General features: G+C 59.0%; 2 protein-coding genes across 14 annotated transcripts in view; one reads left to right on the forward strand and one right to left on the reverse strand.

Moving 5' to 3' along the window:
- The window catches only part of MYH14 (myosin heavy chain 14), a 99,053-nt gene extending 92,983 nt beyond the window's left edge, over positions 1 to 6,070 (forward strand). For all 5 annotated transcript variants that reach the window (XM_047712535.1, XM_047712536.1, XM_047712539.1 and 2 more), the window contains 2 exons: positions 1,244 to 1,416; positions 1,523 to 6,070. In XM_047712535.1, the coding sequence (XP_047568491.1) occupies positions 1,244 to 1,416; positions 1,523 to 1,676 (327 nt within the window). In that variant the 3' untranslated portion in view covers positions 1,677 to 6,070. The remainder of the gene's footprint in view (positions 1 to 1,243; positions 1,417 to 1,522) is intronic.
- Positions 3,251 to 22,585, reverse strand: KCNC3 (potassium voltage-gated channel subfamily C member 3). 9 transcript variants are annotated; one of them, XR_007124129.1, is made up of 6 exons: positions 17,977 to 22,585; positions 12,406 to 13,513; positions 10,705 to 10,896; positions 10,331 to 10,427; positions 7,035 to 7,406; positions 6,169 to 6,296 (listed from the first exon to the last, which is right to left on the reverse strand). XR_007124129.1 is itself a non-coding variant. In XM_047712543.1 (5 exons), the coding sequence occupies exons 1-4, from the start codon at positions 18,859 to 18,861 to the stop codon at positions 7,390 to 7,392; spliced, it is 2,202 nt and encodes a 733-aa protein (XP_047568499.1). In that variant the 5' UTR covers positions 18,862 to 22,585; the 3' UTR covers positions 6,172 to 6,296; positions 7,347 to 7,389. The 9 variants fall into 9 exon arrangements, 5 of the variants coding, with proteins under 5 accessions (XP_047568496.1, XP_047568499.1, XP_047568497.1 ...); XR_007124126.1 differs by having other exon boundaries at positions 10,331 to 10,457; XR_007124127.1 differs by having other exon boundaries at positions 6,226 to 6,296; positions 7,347 to 7,406; positions 10,331 to 10,457.
- Positions 22,586 to 22,720: the final 135 nt, after the last annotated feature.

Here is a 22,720-nt window from a genome sequence, read left to right on the forward strand (position 1 = left end):
TGTGCAAAAGACATTAGGTGTAGTATATTCAGTTTTTATCAGAACCCTACAAGGCAAGTACTATCCTTTTCCCTCTTATTCGGGTGATAAAAATGAGGCAGAGAGATGATCATGAGAGATGGCGTCTGGGTTCAAACCCCAGGACTCTGACAGCAGAGTCTCTCTGCTCTTATTTATTTATTGAGCAGCAAGTGTGCCCCAAGTGCTGTGCCACTTGGTTTAAAAAACCAAAAAACAAAAACATGTTTGCATTCTCTTACCAGCCCCAAAGCACAGGTGGGAGAACAGAAACTTCAAAAGGGGACACAGTTTATATCAAAGTCACACAGTTAGTAGAGACAGAGCCTGCATCAGATCCCGGGACTCTCGGACTCTAGATAGCGTCACCGTGGCCTTAAAAGCTCCGCTGTCGCTTATTTGCCCTGCATCCCACGATTATCCGGCACCCACAGATGTGGCTGTGAACAAAACCGAGAAGGTCCCCCATTCATGGAGCTCACATTTGTAGCATAAGGAAAGGAAGACACAAACCTATAAATAAGGAGAGATGAGGACAGATTGTGACAGGCGCTGTGGAGGAACGAGAGAATGAAGAGAAAAGGAGAGGTGGAGGATTAGGGAATACTCCCTAGATTGGGGGTGAGGGGGTCGGGTCAGGAAGACCTTTCTAAGCAGGTGACATACGAATTGAAAACTGAAAGGAGAGAAAGAGCCAGGCAGGGGGAACAGCAGGTGCAAAGGCCCTGGGGTGTGGAAATAAGTCTGGTGAGTTTAGAGCAAAAAGCAGAGCAGTGTGGCTGGAGAGAAGAATGGGGAGGGAAAGTTGAGTGATAAGAAAGGAGGCCAGAGGGGTTGGTGCGAGGCAGATAACGTGTGTCCCCTCCCCAAAGACAGAGATAGTAGGGTTTGTGGAAGGTCTTGGTGAAGATGGTCTCCCAATGGGTTTATGGGAAGAAGACCCTGCAGGACCTGGAATGCCAGACTGAGGGGCTGGCACTTTTGTCTCAGTGCCACTGGGAAGCCATGGGAGGGCTTTGAGCAGAGGAGAGATGGGGTCAGCTCTGGGCATAGAAAGAACCCTCTGAGGCCAAGTAGGGGACAGCCTCACATTTGCAGCTGGGGTGGAGGCTGGCAAGAGAATCTAGAATGAAGCATGAACAGAAGGTAGGGGGCAGGAGGGATGGGGTTCGGGGGCCCAAGGGAATGGCCCAGAGACGCAGCCCGGTCCTCTACTCCCACCAAGCTGGAGAAGGGCAACCTTCGGGTGAAGCAGCTGAAGCGGCAGCTGGAGGAGGCCGAGGAGGAGGCATCCCGGGCTCAGTCAGTCCGCCGAAGGCTGCAGCATGAGCTGGAGGATGTCACAGAGGCCTCGGAGTCCATGAACCGGGAGCTGAACACGCTGAGGAACCGGCTCCGGTAGGGCCAGCCGCGCATGCGCACCCTCCCTCCATAAGCCCCGCCCCCAGCTCTCTCTGCCCGCCTCCTTTAACCTCTGTCTCTCGGTCTTCCCTCCTCCCTGCAGACGTGGCCCCCTCACCTTCACCACCCGCACGGTGCGCCAGGTCTTCCGACTGGAGGAGGGCGTGGTCTCGGAAGAGGAGGCCGAGGAGGCAGAGCCTGGGGCTGGGCCGGCACCACCAGAGCCTGATGGGCCGCCTTTGTCCCAGCCCCAGTGACCCCACCCTGTTCCCAGCCATGGCCCCTCCCTCCCTGGCCCCTGGAGGCCCAAGTCCCAGGAACCCTCCCTCCGACCTCCAGCTTCTTGCACTTAGGAAATGGTGCCACCGTCTGGCACTACAGCACTTACCAACCCAGTGGCGGGGGCGGGTGCTGCGACCTCCTGTAAACCCCTAAACACAGAGGAGCTGGCAAGCAGGGAGACGAGGACTGGGGCTTTCGCTGGGGAAGAAATCCAGGTGTAGTTGGCAAGCTGTGGTCCCAAAGGGCTTCCCTCCATCCTTAAGTTGTTAATGATCTTTATTAGCCAGGGAGCATGGCTCCCCTAGCCTCCAAAGCTAAGGCTCCCATTCCTCTCCCCCCACCCCTATTTCTTCCTCTCGCTCCACTTAGCCATTGATCCCTGAACATCTGAGCGACAACAGCCCGAGCCCCAGGTCTCCACCAGCCTTTGTCCCTTGCAGAGGGGCGGGATAAGGGGGCCCCTCTCCCCCCATGCTCCGCCCTCCCTCCTGATTGCTCTTGTGTGATCACAGTTTGGTTGGATTTTCCTACGGGGCATGGAGGAGGCTCCCGTAGCCTCTCAGCGTCCAGGCTGTCGCAGAAATAAACTCCAGCCCCAGCCCTTGGGGCTGTGTGTGTTCCTGCACGGAGATCTCTGATGGGGCCGCAGGTGGGGCAGTCTGCTGGTTCGAATCACAGCTGGCCAGTGTTGGGAGCCGCTGGGGTACCTGGCATTTAATGTGAAAAAACTCATTTCGGCCTCCTTCCCACATATTCCGAACTTCATTATAGGTGGGGAAACTGAGGCTGAGCTGTCCCTTGCTCCAAGACTCCCAGTAAGTGGCAGAAGGGATGCTGCACTCTGTCTGACCCTTTGCAAAACAGTGACAGAGTGACCGTTGAGCCACCTTTTGGATGGCGATCCTTTGTTTAGCTGAACATGGGCTAAAGGTGGGCCGCTCCTCTCAACCTTCAGCACAACCCCTAGAGGTAGGGATTCCATTGCTTTCCAGCACCTAGAAGAGTGCCTGGCATGCAGTTGGAATTCATATATTTGCTGAATGAATAGTTCACCCCTTCCTGCCCTATTAGAGTGGTGGAAGCAACCCAGAGAGGTTGAGACTTGCCCAAGGACACACAGCTACTAAGAAGCTGAACCCACACAGTCTGCCCACGGGCTTCAGAGTGGCCGATGTGGAGCATGTGGCCCTCGGGCCCTGACCTCCTGGTGGAGACCCAGCTCCACTCCTCTCCTGGGGTCATCACCCTGACATCAGAGCTCCTATTACCAGATGCCCTCACAGTGTCAAGTTAGGGGTGTGGATCCCCATTTTTACCACCAGGGAAACTGAGGCAGTCACTTCTTACCCCCTCCCCCACACCATCCCCTAGAAAAGTCACAAGGTGAGACCAAGCGATCAAGGGGATATCTGGACCCCCTACCCCTCCACAAAGCACACAGTCTTGCTACTTTAATATGACCCCTGTTCTTGAAGACCCAACTCCTCTGGGAGGAAACCCCCCAAGCCGGACCGGATCAGAGCTCCCCAGCAAACAGGATGCAATTTTTAAATGAAAAGGAAACTTTTATTTTGGTGGGAAGTAAGAGGGTGGGTGGGAAGGGGGCATGACACTTTTTTCTTTAGGGAGGGCAGGTGACATGCGGCAGCTTCTGCATTGGGTGGTTCATGCACCCAGGGTGGGCGTGGGGGAGACTTGGGGGAGGGGCCATGCCGACCCCTCCCTCCCTGCCCTGGGGGTGGGCTGAGAAGACCCGCCATTAGCACCAGAGTTGGACGATTTGCAGACCTCCCCTCCCCACACTGACTCCGGACACCCGCCCCCATCCCTGAGAGCGCCCCCTCGCCACTCCTCCCACCTCCCACTTCGACAGGCCAGGCCCGCCCCGCCCACATTTGAGTGAGAGAGTCTTATTGCTGTGTGTGTGATGGGGACGAGGAGCCGCTGAACTCAGGGAGACCCCCCCGCCGTTCCTTCCTCCCCAATCGCCCCGCCCCCCGCCCCGTGTCCGTGCGTTCCCGGAGCGCAGGAGGGGCGCGACATGCGTGTGGGGAGCGCGTCATGCAGCGCATGCGTGTAGTTGCAGGCACCCTGGCGGCCGAGGAGAAAAGGGGAGCGGGACTTGGAAGTTGTCCCTTTAGCTCTCTCTTCCTCCCCAAATCCCACACTGTTGACTTGGGGGATGGGGACGGTGGTGAAGGAGGAGAGTCACGTTTTGTAAAAGTTTATGATCGTGATTACTTTCAAAAGCTGAACTAAAAAGCTGGGTACGTGTGGCAGATTGGCGAGCAGGGGGAGACGTTGGGAAGAGGTCTGTACCCTTTGGAAAAGATCCTCACCCCCTTTCCCTGCGCTGTTCGGCTTCCGTGAGGGTCATGGGAATCTGGGGGCTATTTTTTAAGAAGTTAAACCCTTTGGCAATATAACCAGTCCCCACCCCCATACCCTGGTGTCTGGAGCCCCTAGCCCTTTGCCTTATCCCACCCCGCTCCCACCAGAACCTGCCCCACCCCTCACCCCTGATTCGCCAGGGTTTAGGGTCCAAGGGAAGGATGGGGGGACTCAAAATGCCCCTTGCATAGGAATCGTTGCATCAAGAATCGTGCTCAGTGACACCCCCCAACCCTCGGGTTGCGGGGGGGGGGGGCTCCTGAGGCCGTGGGAGCAGAGGGAGGGAGGTTGCTAATTCTGTAGGCCTCTAGCTCCAAAAGGGGTGGTCCCCTCTAAGGATTCTGGGACCGTGTGGTCTCTGGGCTTGGGGGAGGTAGCGCATCCTTGAGCCAGGATGGGATATGAGAAATGATCTTCCGCCCATGAGCATGGCAGGACGAGGAATGCCGGAGAAGGGTGGGCTGGGATTCCAGCCCGTGTAGGTTTGTCGTTTCCCAGGCTTCCCATGTTCCAGTGTCCCTTGATGGGGGCACAGCCTCTGCTGTGAGTGGAAACACTCTACCCTAAATAAACGGTGTCCGGGCCAGGGAGCAGTATCCGGACTTACCACCGGCCTCTTTGGAAGATGCCGTAAAAGACAAAACTTTCTAGATTAAGTGTCCTTGTACTGCCTAAAACTTTAGCACATCACCAGGGGTCCAAATATAGCCCTCTGGGAAACACTGATGTCCATGAAGAGGGTCCCTTTTGGGCACCATGTAGGGGGAGGGGCTCTTGGAAGAGGCAGGTCTAGGCATAAGAAAGGGGATGCCCAGGGGAAGGTCTGGTTCCCTGGAATTGCAGACAGGTTGAGCCTATCTTGGAAATTCTAGCATCAGGAGAACCTGAGATGGATGTCTGATGTCAGAGATTTGGGTATATCTGGGTGGGGTGGGGAGGCCTGAGGATTTGGGGGTGTCCAAGAAATGTCCAAGTGTGGGAAGGATTTGGAGCATCCCAAAGGCTGAAAGTGAGCTGAAGGGCTGGGTCAAGTCTTGGAGGTTCGAGGTGCTGGGATGCAGTCCAGGCAATGGGTGGGGTGGGGCTTGGGGGGGGCAGCATCTGTATGCAGAGGTTAAGTCCCAGGACCCTGTGGGGATTTAGGGGATGCGGGGTGCCAGGGTTGGTCTCAGGAATTCTGGGTACAGGTCTCATGTCCTGGTAATTTGAAGGGGGTATTGGGGAATTTTGTGTGCTAGGGCCAGGATCATCCCAGAAATTCTGAGATGGGAGGTCTGAGTCCATGCAGCAAGAATAGAGGCGAGCAGATCCCTTGGGGGAGGGTTGGGATGGGGAGGGAGAATTGGGGAGAGATGACAGGGTCACATTCACCAGGGGTCCTCCTAAAGGCTGAGGGAGCAGCTGTCCACAGCACACGCCCCATGCCTCTGCTTCTACCATCTGAGCTCAGCTCATGTTGGGGCCTCAAGTGACTGTTACTCCTTCCCCCACATTGTTGCTAATATATATATATATATATATATCACATCAATGTGATGGGTTGCCCTCCTGGGGTGAAGGGTAGGAGGCCCGGAAACCCTCCTGCCGCTTAAACGCCAGCTCATCCCCTTGAGGTCCCCGCCCCCTTCCCAGAATTCCCCTTCCCTCCCTGCCGTGGCATGCAGCCCCTGGTGGCTCATTGCTGAGGTGGGGTTGGAGCGGGGGTTGTCCAGGTTGAGGGAGGCATGCAGAGTAGGGGAGAGGCGCCCCAAAATGTAATTGGCATAATTTGGACGTATTTACAGGAGTTTATGGGAGCGGGATGTCCTATGGCTCATGGAGACCTGAGAAGGCTTTATTGGGGGGGTAGAGAGTTGGGGAGGTGGACTTTGGCTCCTCCCCCTCCATCCTGGGGGCCCAGGTGGGGGTGAGGGGTCCGGGGGTGTCTGCTGGCGTCGTCGTCTCAGTTGCATATTATTAATGACTTTTTGATTTTTTTTTTAAACCCTTTCCCCCACCCCCCACCCCCAGCCCCTTTGACCTTCTTCCCTGTCACCCCCGAGTCCCCCCACGGGGGGGAGGGGAGCGCTAGAGGATGGAGGGCAGGGTTGGGGGAGCGCGGCGGGCGGCCCTGGGAGAGCCCGGGGGAGTGGCAAGGGGCGCGAGGCGCAGGGACACCCCACTCAGGCCCGCGATGCTGCTCAGGCTGCGGGATTTCTCGTAACCTGGGGGGGGAGGGGTCGGAAACACGGGAGGAAGCATGGAGATGGGGGTGCAGGGGAAGGGTCCAACAGACAGACAGACCCCGAGACAGGGTAGCAGGGGAGAAACGACCAGGAGTTAAGGGAGATGAGAAAGAAAGAGAGACACAGAGACAGCCAGAGACAGGAAAAGTCAAGAGACAGAAAAAGGTGAAGCAGAGGGTCAGGGATAGAGACAGACGGTGAGGGAGACAGAGGGGATGAGAGACAGAGACAGGCACCAAGACATAACAAGACAGATGGCAGAGGCAGAGATGGACAGAGGCGGACCAAGGAGATGGAGAGAGAGAGAGGTGAACAAATTGGGACAGTCAGTCAGCATCAAGGAGAAAGGTTCAGACATGGGGAGGGGGGAGAGACTCAGGGTTAGGAGGCAGGGTGACGCCCACCGAGCCTCCCTCACCCCAACCCCACAGCAGCCCGCCCCCCACTTCCCCTCCCCCTCCCCCATTGGCCCCCTTATCTGAGGCAAAAAGGTGCGGGGCAGCAAGGCAGATGGTGGGCAGCCGGGCATGGGGAGGGAGCTTGGTGGAATGCATGTAGGGGAGCAGCCGGTGGGAGGGCTTGGGTGGGGGCTGACCTAGTTGTGGGGAAAGGGGGAAAGGCAGGTGATGGGGCTGTGGGGGGCGGAAAGGAGCAAAAGGGGGCAGTGCCTGGGTGGGGGGCGGTGCTGGAGAGCAGTCTGAGTGGGCCAGGGCTCACCTGCAGGTTGTAATGGGGTATCTTTAAAGGGTCATGAAGTCTTGAGGTGGAAACCTTCTGATGGGAAGGTTCTCACAGTGTCTTGAGAGCCAAATGGGTCTAAGACTGGGGGAGTATGTGTGTGGTTTCTTGAATGCCTGGGAAGATCTGAGTCTGCCAGTGTCTGGGGAAAGTTCCAGTACTTCTCTAGGCGATGCCAAGAGGTCTGTCTGGATGAGGGCATCTTGACCAGAGGGGAAGGGGCCTGGGGGGCCGGGGTTGGAAGCCCAGTATCTTGGGGACACCCCCTCCCAGCCATTCCCAATTGCTAACCTGGGGGGAAGGGGCAGGGGGGGACCGAGGGTCTCGCGAGGTCTCAGGCGGTGACAAGAGCTGGGGACAGAAATACACAGAGTCACGGCGGGGGGAGGGTGGTCAGGGGGAACCCCCCAACACAGCCTCACTGTTGGGGGGACGGAGAAACGCCGGAATCTCTTCATCCTCTTTGGTGTTTTCCGGGGGAGGGGAGCAGTGAAATGGGGGTGGCCAGAGACATCAAATATGGAAGGAGCTTCCGGGGTGGCTGGGGAGGAGGGGGTGGGTGGGGAGGAGGACCAGGGGAGGAGGGGGTGGCTGGGGAGGAGGACCAGGGGAGAAGGGGGTGGCTGGGGAGGAGGACCAGGGAAGGAGGGGGTGGGTGGGGAGGAGGACCAGGGGAGTAGGGGGTGGGTGGGGAGGAGGACCAAGGGAGGGAGGCTGGGGGAGGGTTAGGGAAGAAAGGGTAACAGGTGTCAGGAGTTGGACTCAGGAAGTTGGTGTGAGAAGAGAAGCAAAAGGTCATGGGGTGGGCAAGGGGCGGGCCAGGGGGAAGGGTCTTGGGAGGAGTTGGGGGACGGTAGTGGAGGGATCACCCAGGGAGGGCAGAGAGGAAGGGAGGAGCCTGGAAGTACAGGAGTGGGGAGGGACCCAGGACCCCAGGGCAGACCGCTCAGTCAGCCCCATCAGCTCCAGCCACTATTTGAGTTCAATGAATGGATTTTGGCATCAGAGGCAAGAGCAGCAGAGACCTCCACCCGCCAGCCCCACTCCACCCTCCCTCCCATTCCCAAATCCTCCCCACTCCCTGAGCCCCTCAGTTCTCTGGGGCCCATCTAGACCCCGGGGTGGGGAACAAAGGGTGGTACTGGGTGCAAGCAGGGGGGAGGGTGAGGCGGGGGCAGGGAAGGGGGGGATAATGAGATGAAAATGGAGGATGAACTGGGGAGACGGAGGGATGGAACGCGAGGAGCCACAGTCCCTCCTGGACGAGGAGCCTGGAAGCCTGGGTTCTCATCCCTGTCTGCTCTGTGGTGGGGGTCGCTCAAGGCCCCCCTGAACTTCTGTGAAACAAGGGGCTTGAAACAAGGCTGTCCCTGGAGGCTCCCCAAGTCCCAGGACAGCATCTTTGTGGGCTGTAAGAGGGAATTCTTTGGGCTATTATCTCTATTTCTAAAGAAGTTTCCACAGACTGTTGCGATCAAGTGCCTTCAGGCAGCTTCCCCATCACTTTGAAGATCAAATCCAGCCTCTCACCAAAACCTGTCACAATCCTTCCTACCCCCGCCCCGCATACTCTGTCTGGCACCCTGTTCCCTTCAGATACTCACTTCCAGCCACACACCCCTCCTTGCTTTTCCTTTGACAAACCAAGCTCACCCCATCTCCGTACCCCTGGACTTTTGCACTTGCTGTGCCTTCTGACCAGCTGGCCCTTTTCACTGTTCAGGTTTCGGTCTTACCTTCTCAAAAAGCCCTTTGCAGACAGACCGCGCCCACCCCCCACCCCCCCAGCCCGGTCTGAAGTGGCCAGAGTAATCACCTTGTTCGTTCATTTGATTTTCTGGTCCCTGGATCAGGGGGTGGCAAACGTTTCCTGCAAAGGGCCAATTCCTAAATATTTTCAGCTCTGTGGGCCACACGTTCTCCGTGGCAGCTCTTCCACTCTATTTACAAAACAGCTTGCTGGCAGACTTGGCCCCTGGGCTGAAGCGTGCCAATCTGTGCTCTAGCATGTTCGCTCTGTGATGGCGGATTCTTGCTCTGCGTGCTGCCAAATCTCCAGCGCCTGGAGCTGTGCCCTCAGTAATGAGCTGCTCCGTGAAGGAGCGGATGGGGATGGAGGGATGGAGGAAGCAAGCCCAGTGCCTTAAGCTAGGGTGGGTCCGAAGACTACAGAATGTGTGTTCTCTTCCTGGCAGAAAATAAAAGCCGGACCGTGTTTGCTGAAAGATTCCTCGACTACCTCGCCACTCTCTCCCCCTCATCTGCCCACCGCCAGTCCCCAGCCCCGTCCCTTCCGCCCCCTCCCCATCCCTGACTCCCTCTACCTTGTCCCTTCCTCTCCATCCCTGTGCACAGCCCTGGGCTGGGTCCGGGCAGCATCCTCCCCCTCTCCCTGGACCTTCATCCAGCCTCCTGACCTCTACTCACACACAGCCCAAGAGCCGACCTGCCCTCCCCGGGGGCCCTAACCAAGGTCCTGGCCTTTCAGTCCAGCCCGGCTTTCCTGCCTGTCTACCTGCCAGTCCCCGGTCTCCTCAGCTTTGCTTTTGCTGGTCCCTCTGGTCACCACCGTCTAATGGGATCATTTCTTCGCTTGAGGTCAGGCTAACTCCAGACATCAGTTCCTTCGGGAAACCTTCCCCTGTCACCTCCCTCCTACCCTGGAGAGTTCCCAGTGTTCCGCATACTGTGTGTCCCTGCGCTACCTCCACTTCCAGAGATCACCTCAAACAGGGACTTTCTAGGTCGGTGTCTGCCTCTCCCATCAAACTGGGAGCTCCCCCGAGGCAGGGGGATGGTCTTCCCTGCTGCCTCCCTGTGCTGAGCACCGGGCCAGGGATGTGCGGGTAGAGACAGGTACTCTGTGCATGCCTTGGTCTGTTCACAAGCCTCTGCGTGAGCAACTGAGTCCCCCTCACCCCGGCTTGCACCCAGAAGTGTGCTGGGTGTGCACCCTGCTTTCTTCATTGAATTTAAAAGACACCCAGGGGGGAGGCGAGGGGAGAGATGAGGATAGGGGTGAGGCTGGGGCTCAGTCCTGACGGGCAGGGGAGGGAGGTCAGGCACGCGGTGGGGAGGGCTGGGTTAGTTCTGGTGGGTGAGTGAAGGGCAGGGCAAGTCCTGGGCAGATGGGTATGGAGTCGGGGGTCGTGGCTGCAGGTTAATTGGATGGAGCCGTTCAGTGAGGGGATGGGAGTCTCGGTCAGTGGGGGCCACATGTTCTCAGAGGGGTTAGTCAGGAGGGAGGTGGGGATCCAAGGTTGGGGGCTACTTACCCCGGGGGGAGGGGATTCGTCCGCTAGGGGGATATCCAGGCTGCAGCGTTGGCGTTGAGGTCGGGCAAGAAGCTTGGGGGGCCTGGCTTACGCCAGTCTGGGGGGGGCAGTGGGGGAGCACCGATGGCTAGGGGTGGGGGAAGAGGCCAGAGGGTCGGGGGGTGGGTGGGGGAGATGGAGATGGAATAAAGACAGGTGAAGGGTCAGTGGTGAGGAAATTTGGGGGTGGGAGGGGTCTGGGAGGAAGGGAATTTGGGGCCAGGGGATGGGGGAAGGGAAGTCCAGCACCTCCTCCCCCATCTCCCTCTCCCCCCTCCCCTGAGGGAGGAAGAGAAAGAGAGGGAGGGTCCCGGGGCCAGTGGAGGGCACCTCACCTTTCCGGATGGAGCCATCAGGGGAAGGGGCATAGTCGGTGAGGAGGAAGCAGGCTCGGTCCCGGCTATAGCGGCCTCGGCTCCCAGGGGTGATGGGGCTCTTGTCTTCCGGGGACATGGCGGGCTGGTCGATGGCTGGGCAGTCCTCATGGGCAAGCGCAGCTGCGGCGGGGTCCCCGTTGGGGCGGGGATCTGCACCGGGGGGTCAGACAGAGACAGAGAGGACAGAGTGAGGTGTGGGAACTCAAGGTGGAGGGGAGATTAGCCAGGAGGGTGTTGGAGAATGTTGGGTGCCAGAAGTAGGTGATTGAGGGGCACGGTGTCTCAAGGAGGGGACAGGAGGGGTGCACAGTTGGAAGCAGGGTGTCAGGGTGTGTGCTGGTGGGTTCAGGGAACCGGTCATTGGGGGAGGGTATTAAATGCTGGGAAGGACAACAGGGAGAGGGAAGGGCAGTCAGGGGTGGGTGCAGATGGAGGGTGCTGAGTGGTAGGAAGTGGTGGTCGGGCCAGGTATTAGGTGCTGGGAAGGGCAGGACTGGGGTGGGGAGTTGGGCATTTGGAGGGTGGTTAGGAAGTTAGGTGGGTGCTGGGAAGGAGGCTGGGATAGGGTGCTGGGGGGACAGTTGGTTGAAGTGAACTAAGTAGGACTGGGATGCAGCAGCGTTGGGTTGGTAGGGTGCCTGGGTTGGGATGGGTTTGGAGGATTGGCTGGGAGATCTAGAGGAGGGGGAGTGGCTTAGAGACGGTGTTGGGTGCTGGAAAGGGCACAGTGGGGAAGGGTTGGGAAGGTGACAGGGGAGGGAGGGGAGAGGTGGGGGTCCCCCAGGCTCTGACTTAAGCTATTTTTAATTGGTGTGAAACTGGGTCAGCGGCTGAGGGAGCAAGATGAGGGCCAGGCGGCCCAGCTCCCTTTCTTGACCTACTTAAGTCATGGGGGTGGGGGCCACCAGCTCCGGACTGCCCCCAATTATTGTCTCAGAGACACAGACTCTCTGGGGGGAGGGGTGGGCAACACCCAGTCAACTCTCTTCTAGCTCATCTCCTTTGAGTCCCCTCTTTATCTCAGCAGCCTCTGTCTCTCAGACCCCTCTTGGGCTGCTCTCGCTCTTGGCACAGCCTGAGCCAGGCCCTAGGTCCCGAGTCACCATCACATGGCCGGTCCGCTCTCTGGGCCTATCTTCTTGGCCTTTATCTTCTAGGTTTTTAAGCCTTGTCTCCTCTCTTGGCCTCACTGTTATTAGAACCTGAACTCTCTGCCACTGACCCTACCCCCACCCCTCCCTCCACCTGTCCTCACTCTCCTGCTCTCAGTGACAATTGCCTGATTTCTGACTGTTGCTTTTAGACTCTTTTCTCAGGGTCATCACTGGAAGACTCCAAAGTTGCAACTGTCCTTTGGCCAGGTCTCCGGCCAGCCCTTGATTCCCACATTAGGCCCGCTCAGTGCCGGTGTCTGAGTCCCCCTGGCCAGAGGCTCATTACTCTGCCTCCCAGGTCCCCTGGAATGTCTGTCTCTCCCCAAGCTGTCTTTCACACAGAATCTGTTTCTGTGCCTTTTCGCTGACCTCAGCAATAGCCATTCCCCTTTCCCTCTCTCCTCTGTCGTGACCCCCCCCATCTCTCTTAACCTCAGCAGTGACCTCCCACCCCCTATGAACCTCTCCGCCTCCCCACGCCCCCCACCCCATGCACCCTTCTCACCTGCCCGGTTGATCTCAATGACTTCCTCCTGAGCCAGAGGGCAAGGCTCCCCAGGGGCTGGCAGAGGAGGCAGCCCCATGATCCCAAGCCCACCCGCTCCCCCCCTGAGCAGCCCGGGGTGCGTGTGGGGGCCCGGTGGGTAGGCCCCAGGCACAGTCACCCCCACGGAAGGTGGGGTGATGGGGGGCGGGGGGCTGATGCCGCCGCTGCCATGGTGGCCGTGGTGCGGGGGCGGTGGGGGAGGGTCGGGCTTGCAGTAGTTGGGAGAGCCGGGCTGCGGGGGGCGGGGGATGTGTTTGTTCTTCTTCTTGGGCAGCTTCTGCTTGGCCATGGCCAGCGAGTAGTACATGCCAAAGTTGTTGACGATGACGGGCACGGGCATGGCGATGGTGAGCACCCCGGCCAGGGCACACAGGGCCCCGACCAGCATCCCCGACCACGTTTTGGGGTACATGTCTCCGTAGCCCAGGGTCGTCATGGTGACCACGGCCCACCAGAAGCCGATGGGGATGTTCTTGAAGTAAGTGTGGTTGGAGCCCAGGATGTCATCGGGGTCCGCGCCGATGCGCTCGGCGTAATAAATCATGGTGGCGAAGATGAGCACGCCCAGCGCCAGGAAGATGATGAGCAGCAGGAACTCGTTGGTGCTGGCGCGGAGCGTGTGGCCCAGCACGCGCAGCCCCACAAAATGGCGCGTGAGCTTGAAGATGCGGAGGATGCGCACGAAGCGGACGACCCGCAGGAAGCCCAGCACGTCCTTGGCGGCCTTGGAGCTGAGGCCCGACAGGCCCACCTCGAGATAGAAGGGCAAGATGGCCACGCAGTCGATGATGTTGAGGCTGCTCTTGAGAAATTCCACCTTGTCCGGGCAGAAGGTGACACGCATAAGGAACTCGAAGGTGAACCAGACCACACACACGCCCTCCACGTAGGTCAGGAAGGGCTCCGTCTCCACCTCCACATTGGTGATGTTCTCTGGTGGAGCCCCGGGGATAGGGGAGGCCTGGGTCACTGTCTTGTTGCTGATATGGATGAAGCCTTCGTGGGTCTCCAGGCAGAAGGTGGTTATGGAGATGAGGATGAAGAAGAGGGAGGCGAAGGCCACATACTGTGAGGCAGGGCAGGAGAGAGAGGGCAAAAGATGACCCAGGCATCTGGTCAACCAGCCAAGTCCACAAGACCCTCCCGGCGGCCCCTTTTCCCAGCCCCAGACTCCAGGGAAATTCAGAAGCCCCATACTTCCATCACATCCGCACCTGCTGTCCCCTCTGACGCCTGAAAAAGGGGAGGAAAAGGATCGGAGGCAGCTCCCCCCAGCTTGGGATAGGAGCCGGCTCCAGCAGTGGAAACAGATGGGCAACTGTTTTCATGGAAGCAGCAATTTCTGGTCCTTTGCTGTATGTCCCAGACCACCTTCCCATACTCTGTGTCCTATCTCAGGACTTCCCAGCAGGGTCCAAGGATGCTGGGGGGAGGGATAGGGGTGGGGTGTGGGGGGAGACCAAGATCACTCACCCTCTGTGTATCAGAGGCTTTGGAGCTCAGCTTGGAGCCAAGGGAAGGGGAAGGGGGGAAGGTGGTGGGGAGACAGAGTACCCAGTGGTTAAGAAAGGCTGGATTTGAATCCGGCCTTTCCTGTGCCTAATTTGGGCAAGAAGTTTAAGCTTTCTACACCTCAGGGTTTTTGTTGTTGTTGTTACCAGATTATTATGAGGATTATGTTAAATGAATATACAGAAGTCCTGGCTCCAGAAACAGTGCTTGGCCCAGCATCTGGAACTCAGTAAGCAAGACTGTGCTCCTATTAGTGTACGTGGGCATCTGTTAGTTGGAGACAAGGTCAAGGCCTTCAGAGAGGAGCCAGGGCTTAAGGACTCTGGTCCCAATGTCCGGCTCCAGAGAAGGGATAAAGCTCGGTGTCACCCTCGACTAGAGAGGACAGCAAAGGGCTGGAACCACAGAGGGGTGTTAGGGCCATAAACAGGAAAGGAAGTGAAGAGTCAAGTCTGCAAAAATTGAAAAAGAGAGAAGCAAGGAGGGTTGGGGTTTCAGGCTGTGGAGAGGAAGGGAGGGTCAGGGGCCCAAGCGTCAGGGGGAGATGGTGGAGCCAGGGCCATAGAGGTGACGAGGCTTTAGCCAAAAGTGCAGAAAAGGGGGTGGGGCACACATGGGTTATTTCAAGATGGGGAGAACCAGAGTCCTGAATGCAATGGTGTGGATTTTGAAGAAAACCGTGAGGAGCAGAGGGGGTGCGGTCAAGATCTTAGAGAAGGAAGGGGACAGAGTTGTCCCCTGGAGATGACAGTGGGCTTTATCCAATATGCAGAGAGGAGAAGAGTGGGGTTAGTGCCTTGCAGGGAGAAGGAGATGGGTGTTAAGGCAAAGGGGGGCTTTAGTCAGTTGGGTAGAGGAGGAAGGAGGACCTGGGCAGCTAGAGTTTTAATCAGGGATGCAGAGAAAAGCGAGGGCCCAGGCTCAGACTGCAGACAGGACCAGACCTTGGGGTGGGCTGGGGGCCTGCACACCCCTTCAGCCACTCCCCTTCCTCCACAGGGTTGGGGGGCGGGGTCTGGGCTTGGGAAGGCTCAACTTTAATCTGAAGTGCGGAGCAGAGAGGTGGACCAGAGTCTGCCGCACATACAGCCCTGGACCTTGGGGTGGGCTGGGGTCAGCGCTGGCCCTCTCTGCCCCGCACCCCCTCTTCGTTTCTCCGCAGTGGTTTAAGAGGCCAGAGGCCGCTGCACAGCGCATGTCCCGTGCTCCCCCGCCTCCTCCGAGCCGGGTGCGCGGCGCAGGCTGCGGCACCGCAGTGGGGGCGGGCCGGCCGGGCCGGGGGGCGGGGCGCGCGGCGGCCAGCACCGAGGCCAGCTCCCCCGCCGCAGTGCGCAGCCGCCGCAGCTGAGAGTGGTCTTAACCCCTTCCGGGCCAGGAGCAGAGCAAGCAGGGCGCAGCCGCAGTGCCGCTGCTTCGCTACGGGTGGCCGCGGGCCAGGAGTTTAACTCCTTCCCTCCCAGGGCAAGGAAAGAAAGGTGGGCACCCGCCGCAGTGCGCGGCTGTAGAGTCTGGACTGCGTTGGGGCTGGTTTAATCCCTTGCCCCCAGGTGGTTCAAAAGCAGAAGGGGCAGGAGGGCAAGGAGTCTCTGTAAGAAGGAAAAGAAAAATTACGGGGAGGAGAGGGGAGGGGAGGGAGGATGAAGTAGGGTTGTACTCTCCACGTTGCACTGGCCTCTGCTCCCAACTCTGTCCAGCTCTCTCACTTGTAGGCTGGAAAGTACCGGGCAAGCCCGACACTCAAAAACCATTTGTGTAGTAAGTGAGTGACAACCCCCACTCCCCCATAACTGTCCCGGACCCCTAGTCTCACCTCAGCACCCTTCAATGGGGTCACGAGAGAAGGGCGCCCCAGCCATAGGGGAGGAGGCCACTCAGAGGCCTGAGGGGCATTTAGGGCCAAGGCCCTTCGGAACCTCCTCCTCCCTACCTCCCCCCACCCAGCCCCAAATCTCGCCAACTCAGCGCTTCCTGGGACCAAACTTTATGCAGTGCCTCTGGGCTACCCCCCCCCCCTTTCGCTCCCTCCCCTGGCGCGAATGCGGCACTGCGGCTCCACGTCCTTCCCGGCCCAGGACACGGCACGGTGGGGGGAGGGGGCGGACAGGTTCCTCCGGGTGTTTGGGTCCCCTGGAGGCTAGGAGAGGGCCCGAGAGTTGTTCCTCTTTCCCCTCCTTTCTGATCCCCCCCACTATGAACTCCCCCCCTCTCTTCCAACACAGGGAGGAAGTTAGTAGGAGGAAGAGGTTCAAGGGAGAACAAAGGGGGAGGGTAGCTATTTAGCCTAGGAAGTTAGAGACGTTTGAAGGAAGTTTTGGGGGGAAGATGAAGGGAACTTTGGGAAAAAATCTGGCATTTCAAGGGAGTTAAGATTAGAGTGTGAACTCTCTGGTTCACTTTTGGGGTAGGGGAGCACAGAGGCCCAGTCCTGGGGTTTGGTTGATGGAGAGGCAGGGAGCTTGGGAAAGGGGGAGTGCGCAGAGCTGGGGTAGGGACCAGTGGAAAGATACCGAGGCAGAGTAGAAAGAACTGGGAGCTATTTTGAGAGGAAGTTTTGGGACAGATAACTGGGGGTGGGGGAGGGAGTCCCAAAGATTGAGGTTCCGTAAAGTAGGAGAAAAGTCAGTTGATTGACTTGGAAAAGGACTGGGAGGCTCTGGATGGGGGATCCTAGAGATAAAGAGTGGGAAGAGAGAAGAAGCTGGGAGAATCTGTGGATGAAGAAGGCATATGGGAACTTCTGGAGAGGAAAGACATATTATGGGGGCTCAAGACTCTTCTGAAGACACTGAGGAGGAGTGTGAAAGGCTTGGGGGAAGTCTGGAGCTTTATAGGGAAAGTCCTTGGGATGGGAGTTGGCGTGGAGGATGCAGGAAGATATGTGAACACAGACACAGAGGGGACTGGATAGGGTCCCAGGAGGAAAGGCTCACCAGGACTCCGTGTTGCAGCAGGGGAGAGGGGGAAAGTGTGCTAGCCAGAGCAAGTGGTTTGGGGGTTCACAGGGGTCCAGGAGGTTCTGAGATTGAGGCAGAGTCTTCTAAGACTTTGACAGCACAAGTGGGGTTCAAAAATAGCCAGAAGACTCAAACTTGAAGAGAGGGGAGGTGTAGGGAGAGGGGCATAGGGAGAAAGAATCAGGGAGAACCCCAGGGACTGAGGGTTGGAGAGGAGCTTCAGAGGAGACGCAGCTTGCAGGGAAAGGTGGGGGCAGTGTTCACAGAGTCTGGGACACTGAAGGTTAAGAAGGGAGGTTTTCTGGGGCACCTGGGTGGCTCAATGCGTTGGGCCTCTGCCTTCGACTCAGGTCAAGATCTCAGGGTTCTGGGATCAAGGCCCGCATTGGGCTCTCTGATCAGCAGGGAGCCTGCTTCCCCCTCTGTCTCTGACTGCTGCTCTGCCTACTTGTGATCTCTATCTTTCTGTCAAATAAATAAATAAAATCTTCAAAAAGAAGAAGAAGAAGAAGAGGAGGAGGAGGAGGAGGAGGAGAGGTCTTCTGAGGGTCTGGGGATGGTGCAAGAAACTGAGGGCTGCAGAGGGGTTCTCTGGCGGTCTGAGGGGATGACCGAGAGAGGTGAAAAGGATTTACAGGGGCTCAGAAGACTCGGGGCTGGAGAAAGTTCTTCTGAGGGTCTCAGAGGAGTCCAGGAAAGGAGGTAGTGAGGTTGTTCAGAGAAGCCCAGGAGATTCACAGACGGGGCAGAAGTTTCTAAGCGTGTTGGGTAGCCTAGGGAAGCCGGGTGGGGTTTGGAGGGATCTGGGGGATTCTGAAGGTTGAGGAAACGTCTTCCGAGGATCTGGGGATGACAGGGAGAGGGGGTGTGTTCACAAAAGTACAGGAAACTCGGGGTTGGACAAAGAGGCTTTTCTAGAAGAACCTGGGAGGCCCAGAGACCAGGAAGGCCAGAAGGGCTTGGGACCCGCCACGAGATTCTGGGGGTTAGGATGGGGGCACTCCTAAGGGGCTGGGATCTCCAGGAAAGGGGGGAGGGATGGGGGCTCCGAGAGCGCGCTCACCCTGGCAGCCCGCGACGAGTAGGGGTCCTCGAAGAGCGCCCACACGCGGGGCTGCCAGCGGCGCCACCACGTGCCGCCGGCGCCGCCCGCGCCCCCTGGCGGCCCCCCGGCGCCGCCGCCCGCGTCCTGGAAGCAGAGGCGCTTGAGCTCGCCGCCCGCGCCGTCCAAGCCGCCTCCGCCCGCACCCGCTTCGTCGTCCAGACCCGCGTCGTGGGCGCCGGCGGCGTTGGCGGCGTTGGCTGCGCCCGCTGGGTCCGGAGCCTCAAAGGAGTCGAGCGCCTCTTCGGCGTCGCGGTGCTGCCGGTAGGTCATCCAGCAGCAGGCCTCCACGTCGGTCTCGTCGATGCCCCAGAAGCCGAGCTCCTCCTCGAAAAGCGGCCCGCACACGTCAGCCGGACAGTGCAGCTTGCCTGTGCGGTAGTAGTTGAGCACGTAGGCGAAGACTCCCGGGTGCCGGTCAAAGAAGAACTCGTCAGCGCCGGGATCGTAGTCGAAGCGCGCCGCCGCCTCGGGCTCCGTCAGGCCGGCCAGCCGCGTCCCCGGCAGGGTGCGCAGCGTCGAGCGGTACGTCTCATGGCGCACGCCGCCCACGTTGATCACGATCTTGCCGCTGTCGCCACCGCCGCCGCCGTGCCGCCCCATGGCCGCCGCCGGCAGCCCGGGGCATGGCTCGGCGCGCCGGCCCCCGGGCCCGCGAGGTGCCGGGGGGCCCGCCGAGGACGCGGCGGGGCCGGGCTGCGCAGACTGCTGCTGCTGCAGCGGCGGCGGTGACGGCGGCGGGGGAAGCGGCGGCGGGGACTCGGGCGGCTGCAGCGGTGGCGCCGGCTGCTGCTTGCTGGCCCCCTGGCGCCCGCGGAAGGACGAGACGCAGACTGAGCTCAGCATTGGACGGGGGGCGGGGCGAGAGGGGCGGGGAGTAGGGGGCGGGGCCTCAGGGGGAGAGGCAGACAGGATTGGGTGAAGGAGGCGACGAGGGGAGGGGGCGGGGCCGCGGTAGGGGAGGAACAGAACTGATTGGCCTGGGGGAGGTAGGGCGGGGCTGAGGCAGGGAGAAGGTCGGGGACTCCGCACAGCCTAGCTGGACGGGGCGGGGCTGCAGGTGAAGCACACCGATTGGATCTTCCGAGAGAAGGGGCGGGCGGAGCTAGGCGTTAGGGGGCGGGACCGACAACTAAAGCTGCGGGGCTGGACAGCGCAAGGAAAACAGAGGAGGTGGGACCAGATACGAGATCTGAGTGAACTGAAAAAAGGAGCGGGTCCAGCAGAGGAAGGGGACACGTCCAAACTATTTAAAGACTTCTGACTGGCATGGGGGAGACGGCCCTAACTGGACAGAGAAAGGACCTAAAGAGCTGGCAAGCAGGACCCGGTGGGGAAGGGCGGATGGAAACAGCCCGCTTGGGTCCCTAACTTCGCTTTGTCGCCACAGGGCGGATCTTAAAGAGAGGCAGGGCCTGAGAAAGTTAGGAGCAGTCCTAATTGGCCTGGGAGAGTGAGGGGGCGAGACTGAACGAGGGGCGGGAACTGGAAATGGAGAGTAGAGAGTACTTTGGCAAGACTGGCACTAGGCTGGACTATAAGGAGGAATAGGGACTGAGACCCAGTGAGGAGGAGCGGACGTAAGCGAGGCCTGGAAACCTGAGAGCGTCTGTCTAGGACTAAGAAAGGGGGCGAAGTAAGGAAGAGGAGGGGCCGGAGCTGCAAACTTGTCCTGGTCAGACAGGGCTGGGCCGGGAAAATGAGGGTCAGAATGGATGGGACGGATCTGAGGAAGGTGGGCAGGGTCTACGAATGGTAGAAAACCTCTTAAAGGGCGCTGTGGGAAGGCGGGAGTATGGTTCTAAGAGGCGTGTAAGGAACCAGGCTAGGCGGGGTGGGGCAGGGTTCAGAGTAGAGAACGGATAATGGGTACACTATGGGAAAGGTGAGATCTGCAGGGTACAAAGATACTGGGCTGGTTGGAAGGGTGGGACGTGGAATGGGGAGGCTTGGGGCTCAGAACCTGGGAGAGAGTCCTAAGAGTCAGTGGGGCTTTAGAGGGCGATACAAGAACTTCCAACTGCTGATGAAAAAGGGACCAAGTCTACACAACAGCGAACTGCAGACTGGAGACCAAAGGATGAATGAGGACTAGTGAAGAGGGAGCCTTAAGGGCGGCGGAGGGGAAAAACCTAAGCGCTGGGAAGGCTAGGAAATAAGCAGGACCAATGAAAAAATGGGGCGGGGCTAGGTGTCCGGGAGTCCCGGCGGGAGGGGAGAGAGGGAGGTTTAGGGCGGGGCTAGGTGAAGGGCGTGTCCGGCCCCGCCCCCTTGGCTGGCCAGACGCCGAGTAGCAGGGCGCAGGCGCTGGGGCGGGGCCAGCGGCTGCTGCCCGGGCTGCGGCGGGAGGAGGCGGTGCCTGCGGGAGCGAAGGGGGCGGGTCAGGGGCTGCGGGCTTCCTCCCGCGGCACTATCCCTGGCCCGCCGCCTCCCTCTGCAGGTGCGGCGGCTGGTTCGTATCGCCTACCCACCCACCCCCCGCTCCCGTTTCTGTGTCTCTCGATGTCTTTCTCTCCCCTTTCTCTGAGTATTTGTCCCCTGTCTCTGCCCTCACCACTCTGAGACTCTGGCCCCTCTTACAAGTCTCTATCTACCCTCCCTCTGGGTCTCTGTCCCACTGTTCTCTGAAGGTGTCCCTCTCGTCTGAGTCTTTGCCCCCATCCTCTCCCCCGATTGTGTCTCTTTCCCCCCTACCCCCAGTCTCTTTCTCCTGGTTTCTGTACCTTTTTCTCAGGGATTTGCCTCTATCTCTGGGCCTCTGTCCCCTCCCGGTCTCTATCCGTCCTCTTTGTGTCTCTGACCTCCACTACCCACTCCCCGCCCCTCCTCGCCAATCTGCCCCTTCTCTGGGTCGCAGTCCCCCTTGCTCTAGGACCCTGTCTCCCACTCTCTGGGTCTCTGTTCCCTCCAGCCCTCTGTCTTCTTTGTGTCTCTGTCCTCCACTCCCCTCTCCCAATCTCTACGCCCCACCCCCTTCTCTGCCCATTCATCTGCCTTTCTGTCCCCCTTGCTCTTGTTCTCTTACAACCTCACTCCCAGTGTCTTTTTCCTCTCCTCCACCACTTTCCCTCCTTTGTAAGTGCCTTTTCTCTTTCTGCCCTTTCTTTTTCTCTGTCCCCCTATTTGGGTCTCTATCCTTGCTCCCTGTGTCTCTTTTGCCCCCTTCAGAGTCTCTGTCCCCACTTCTTTGGGACTTTGTCCCGCTGTCCTTTGGTCTCTGACACCCCCCCCCCCCCATCACACCCTCTAACACCCATCCTGGCCAGGACTCGAGGCTGCGTCACTGCGGAGAGAGTTGCAGAAGTGGGGCCCGTCCTGCAGACCAGGGAGGTAGCTTCCCTCACCCCCCAGACCCTGGGCTCCCCTGCTGCCCCCGATTCAATATCCTTAATCCAGTATCCGTGAGCAGTCCTCAAGCCCCCGGATGGGACCCAGGAAGGCAGAGAAAAGACATCGGAGCTTCCTACTCCTCTCTGCCCAGAATTCTGGTGTATCCCCAGGCAGAAGCAGTGAATCTTGAGGTGAGGGACTGGACTTAGGCTGAGGCTTGGGTTGGGTAAGGTTTCTGAGCAAGTCGGGTGTGAGGGTGGTGACTGGAGGAGGGGTTGGGTAGGCCTTAGGGGTGGGAGTAGGGGCTAGAATAAGGACCTAAATCAGCCATGCTCCCTTATATCCTCTCCCCTCCCCCCAACTCTACTTTTCTCTTCTGCTTTTGACCGCAGCCAGGCACGGGATCAAGTTACCAAATCAGCGATTTTTGCCGAGGTCAGAAGGTGTGGGAGAAGGTGCGAAGGAGAGGGAGGAGGCTGCCACAGAGGTGAATATGGGATGAGACTCCAGATTAGAGACCACAGGAGCAGGAAGGAGGCCCCAGGGCAAGGAGTAACAGGATAGTCCAGACTCCATCAGGCCCTGGGGAAACTGAATGCCATCACTCCCTCATGGCCCTCCCCAGACCCCACCAGGTTATGTGGGGGGATTTGTGAGCCTGGATTCTGTACCCATGGGGTAGAGTTCCGGAGGCATGATGTAGGCTCCAGCTATGGGACGCCCAGCCTTGCAGACAGACCAGAGAGAAGTGGACTCTATTTTTGGCCATAGACACTAGTAGGGTGTAGGCCAAAATCTGTCCTCATCTTCAGACATTTCTCTTTCCTCCTCCTTCCCAACCTATCCTTTCCCTGAAATTCCTGAAAGCTCCAAACTCCCACCTCCGTCATCCTCGGCGCCCTCTCTTAACTTACCCTCCCCCATTCTCCAAGGCCCTGGAATTGGGAAAGGGTATCCCGCTTCCCGATTTCTAGGACCCCAGGATCGTTCCTCCGCCCCCATTCCTATCAGTTCTAGGAAACGGGGTCTCCCGAACACTAAAGCTGAAAATATGGAGACTCTGCCTCGGAACCTTGGTTCCCCAGACCCTCCAAGAACCTTGGCCCCCAAACCTCGTTATTAAGGAAGAATCTCTCCGCTGTAATTTTTGAGTCTTCATCTCCCGGGTATCCCGCCTCCCAAACTGGGATCTGGGCCGTCTTACCGCCCCCAGTCCCTGTGCCTTCTCCCCCTCCCCCGTACTCACCCCAAGTCGAGGCGGGGCGGGGATGGGGGAATCCGGGGCTGGCGTTGGGGGAGGGGTGACCCAGCCCCGGCAGCTCAGGGCAGCAAGAGGCTGCGGAGGGGGGGCAATGACATCATCGCCGGAGGAGGG

This window comes from Lutra lutra, chromosome 17, assembly GCF_902655055.1.
Source record: "Lutra lutra chromosome 17, mLutLut1.2, whole genome shotgun sequence".
NCBI classification, from domain to species: domain Eukaryota; kingdom Metazoa; phylum Chordata; class Mammalia; order Carnivora; family Mustelidae; genus Lutra; species Lutra lutra.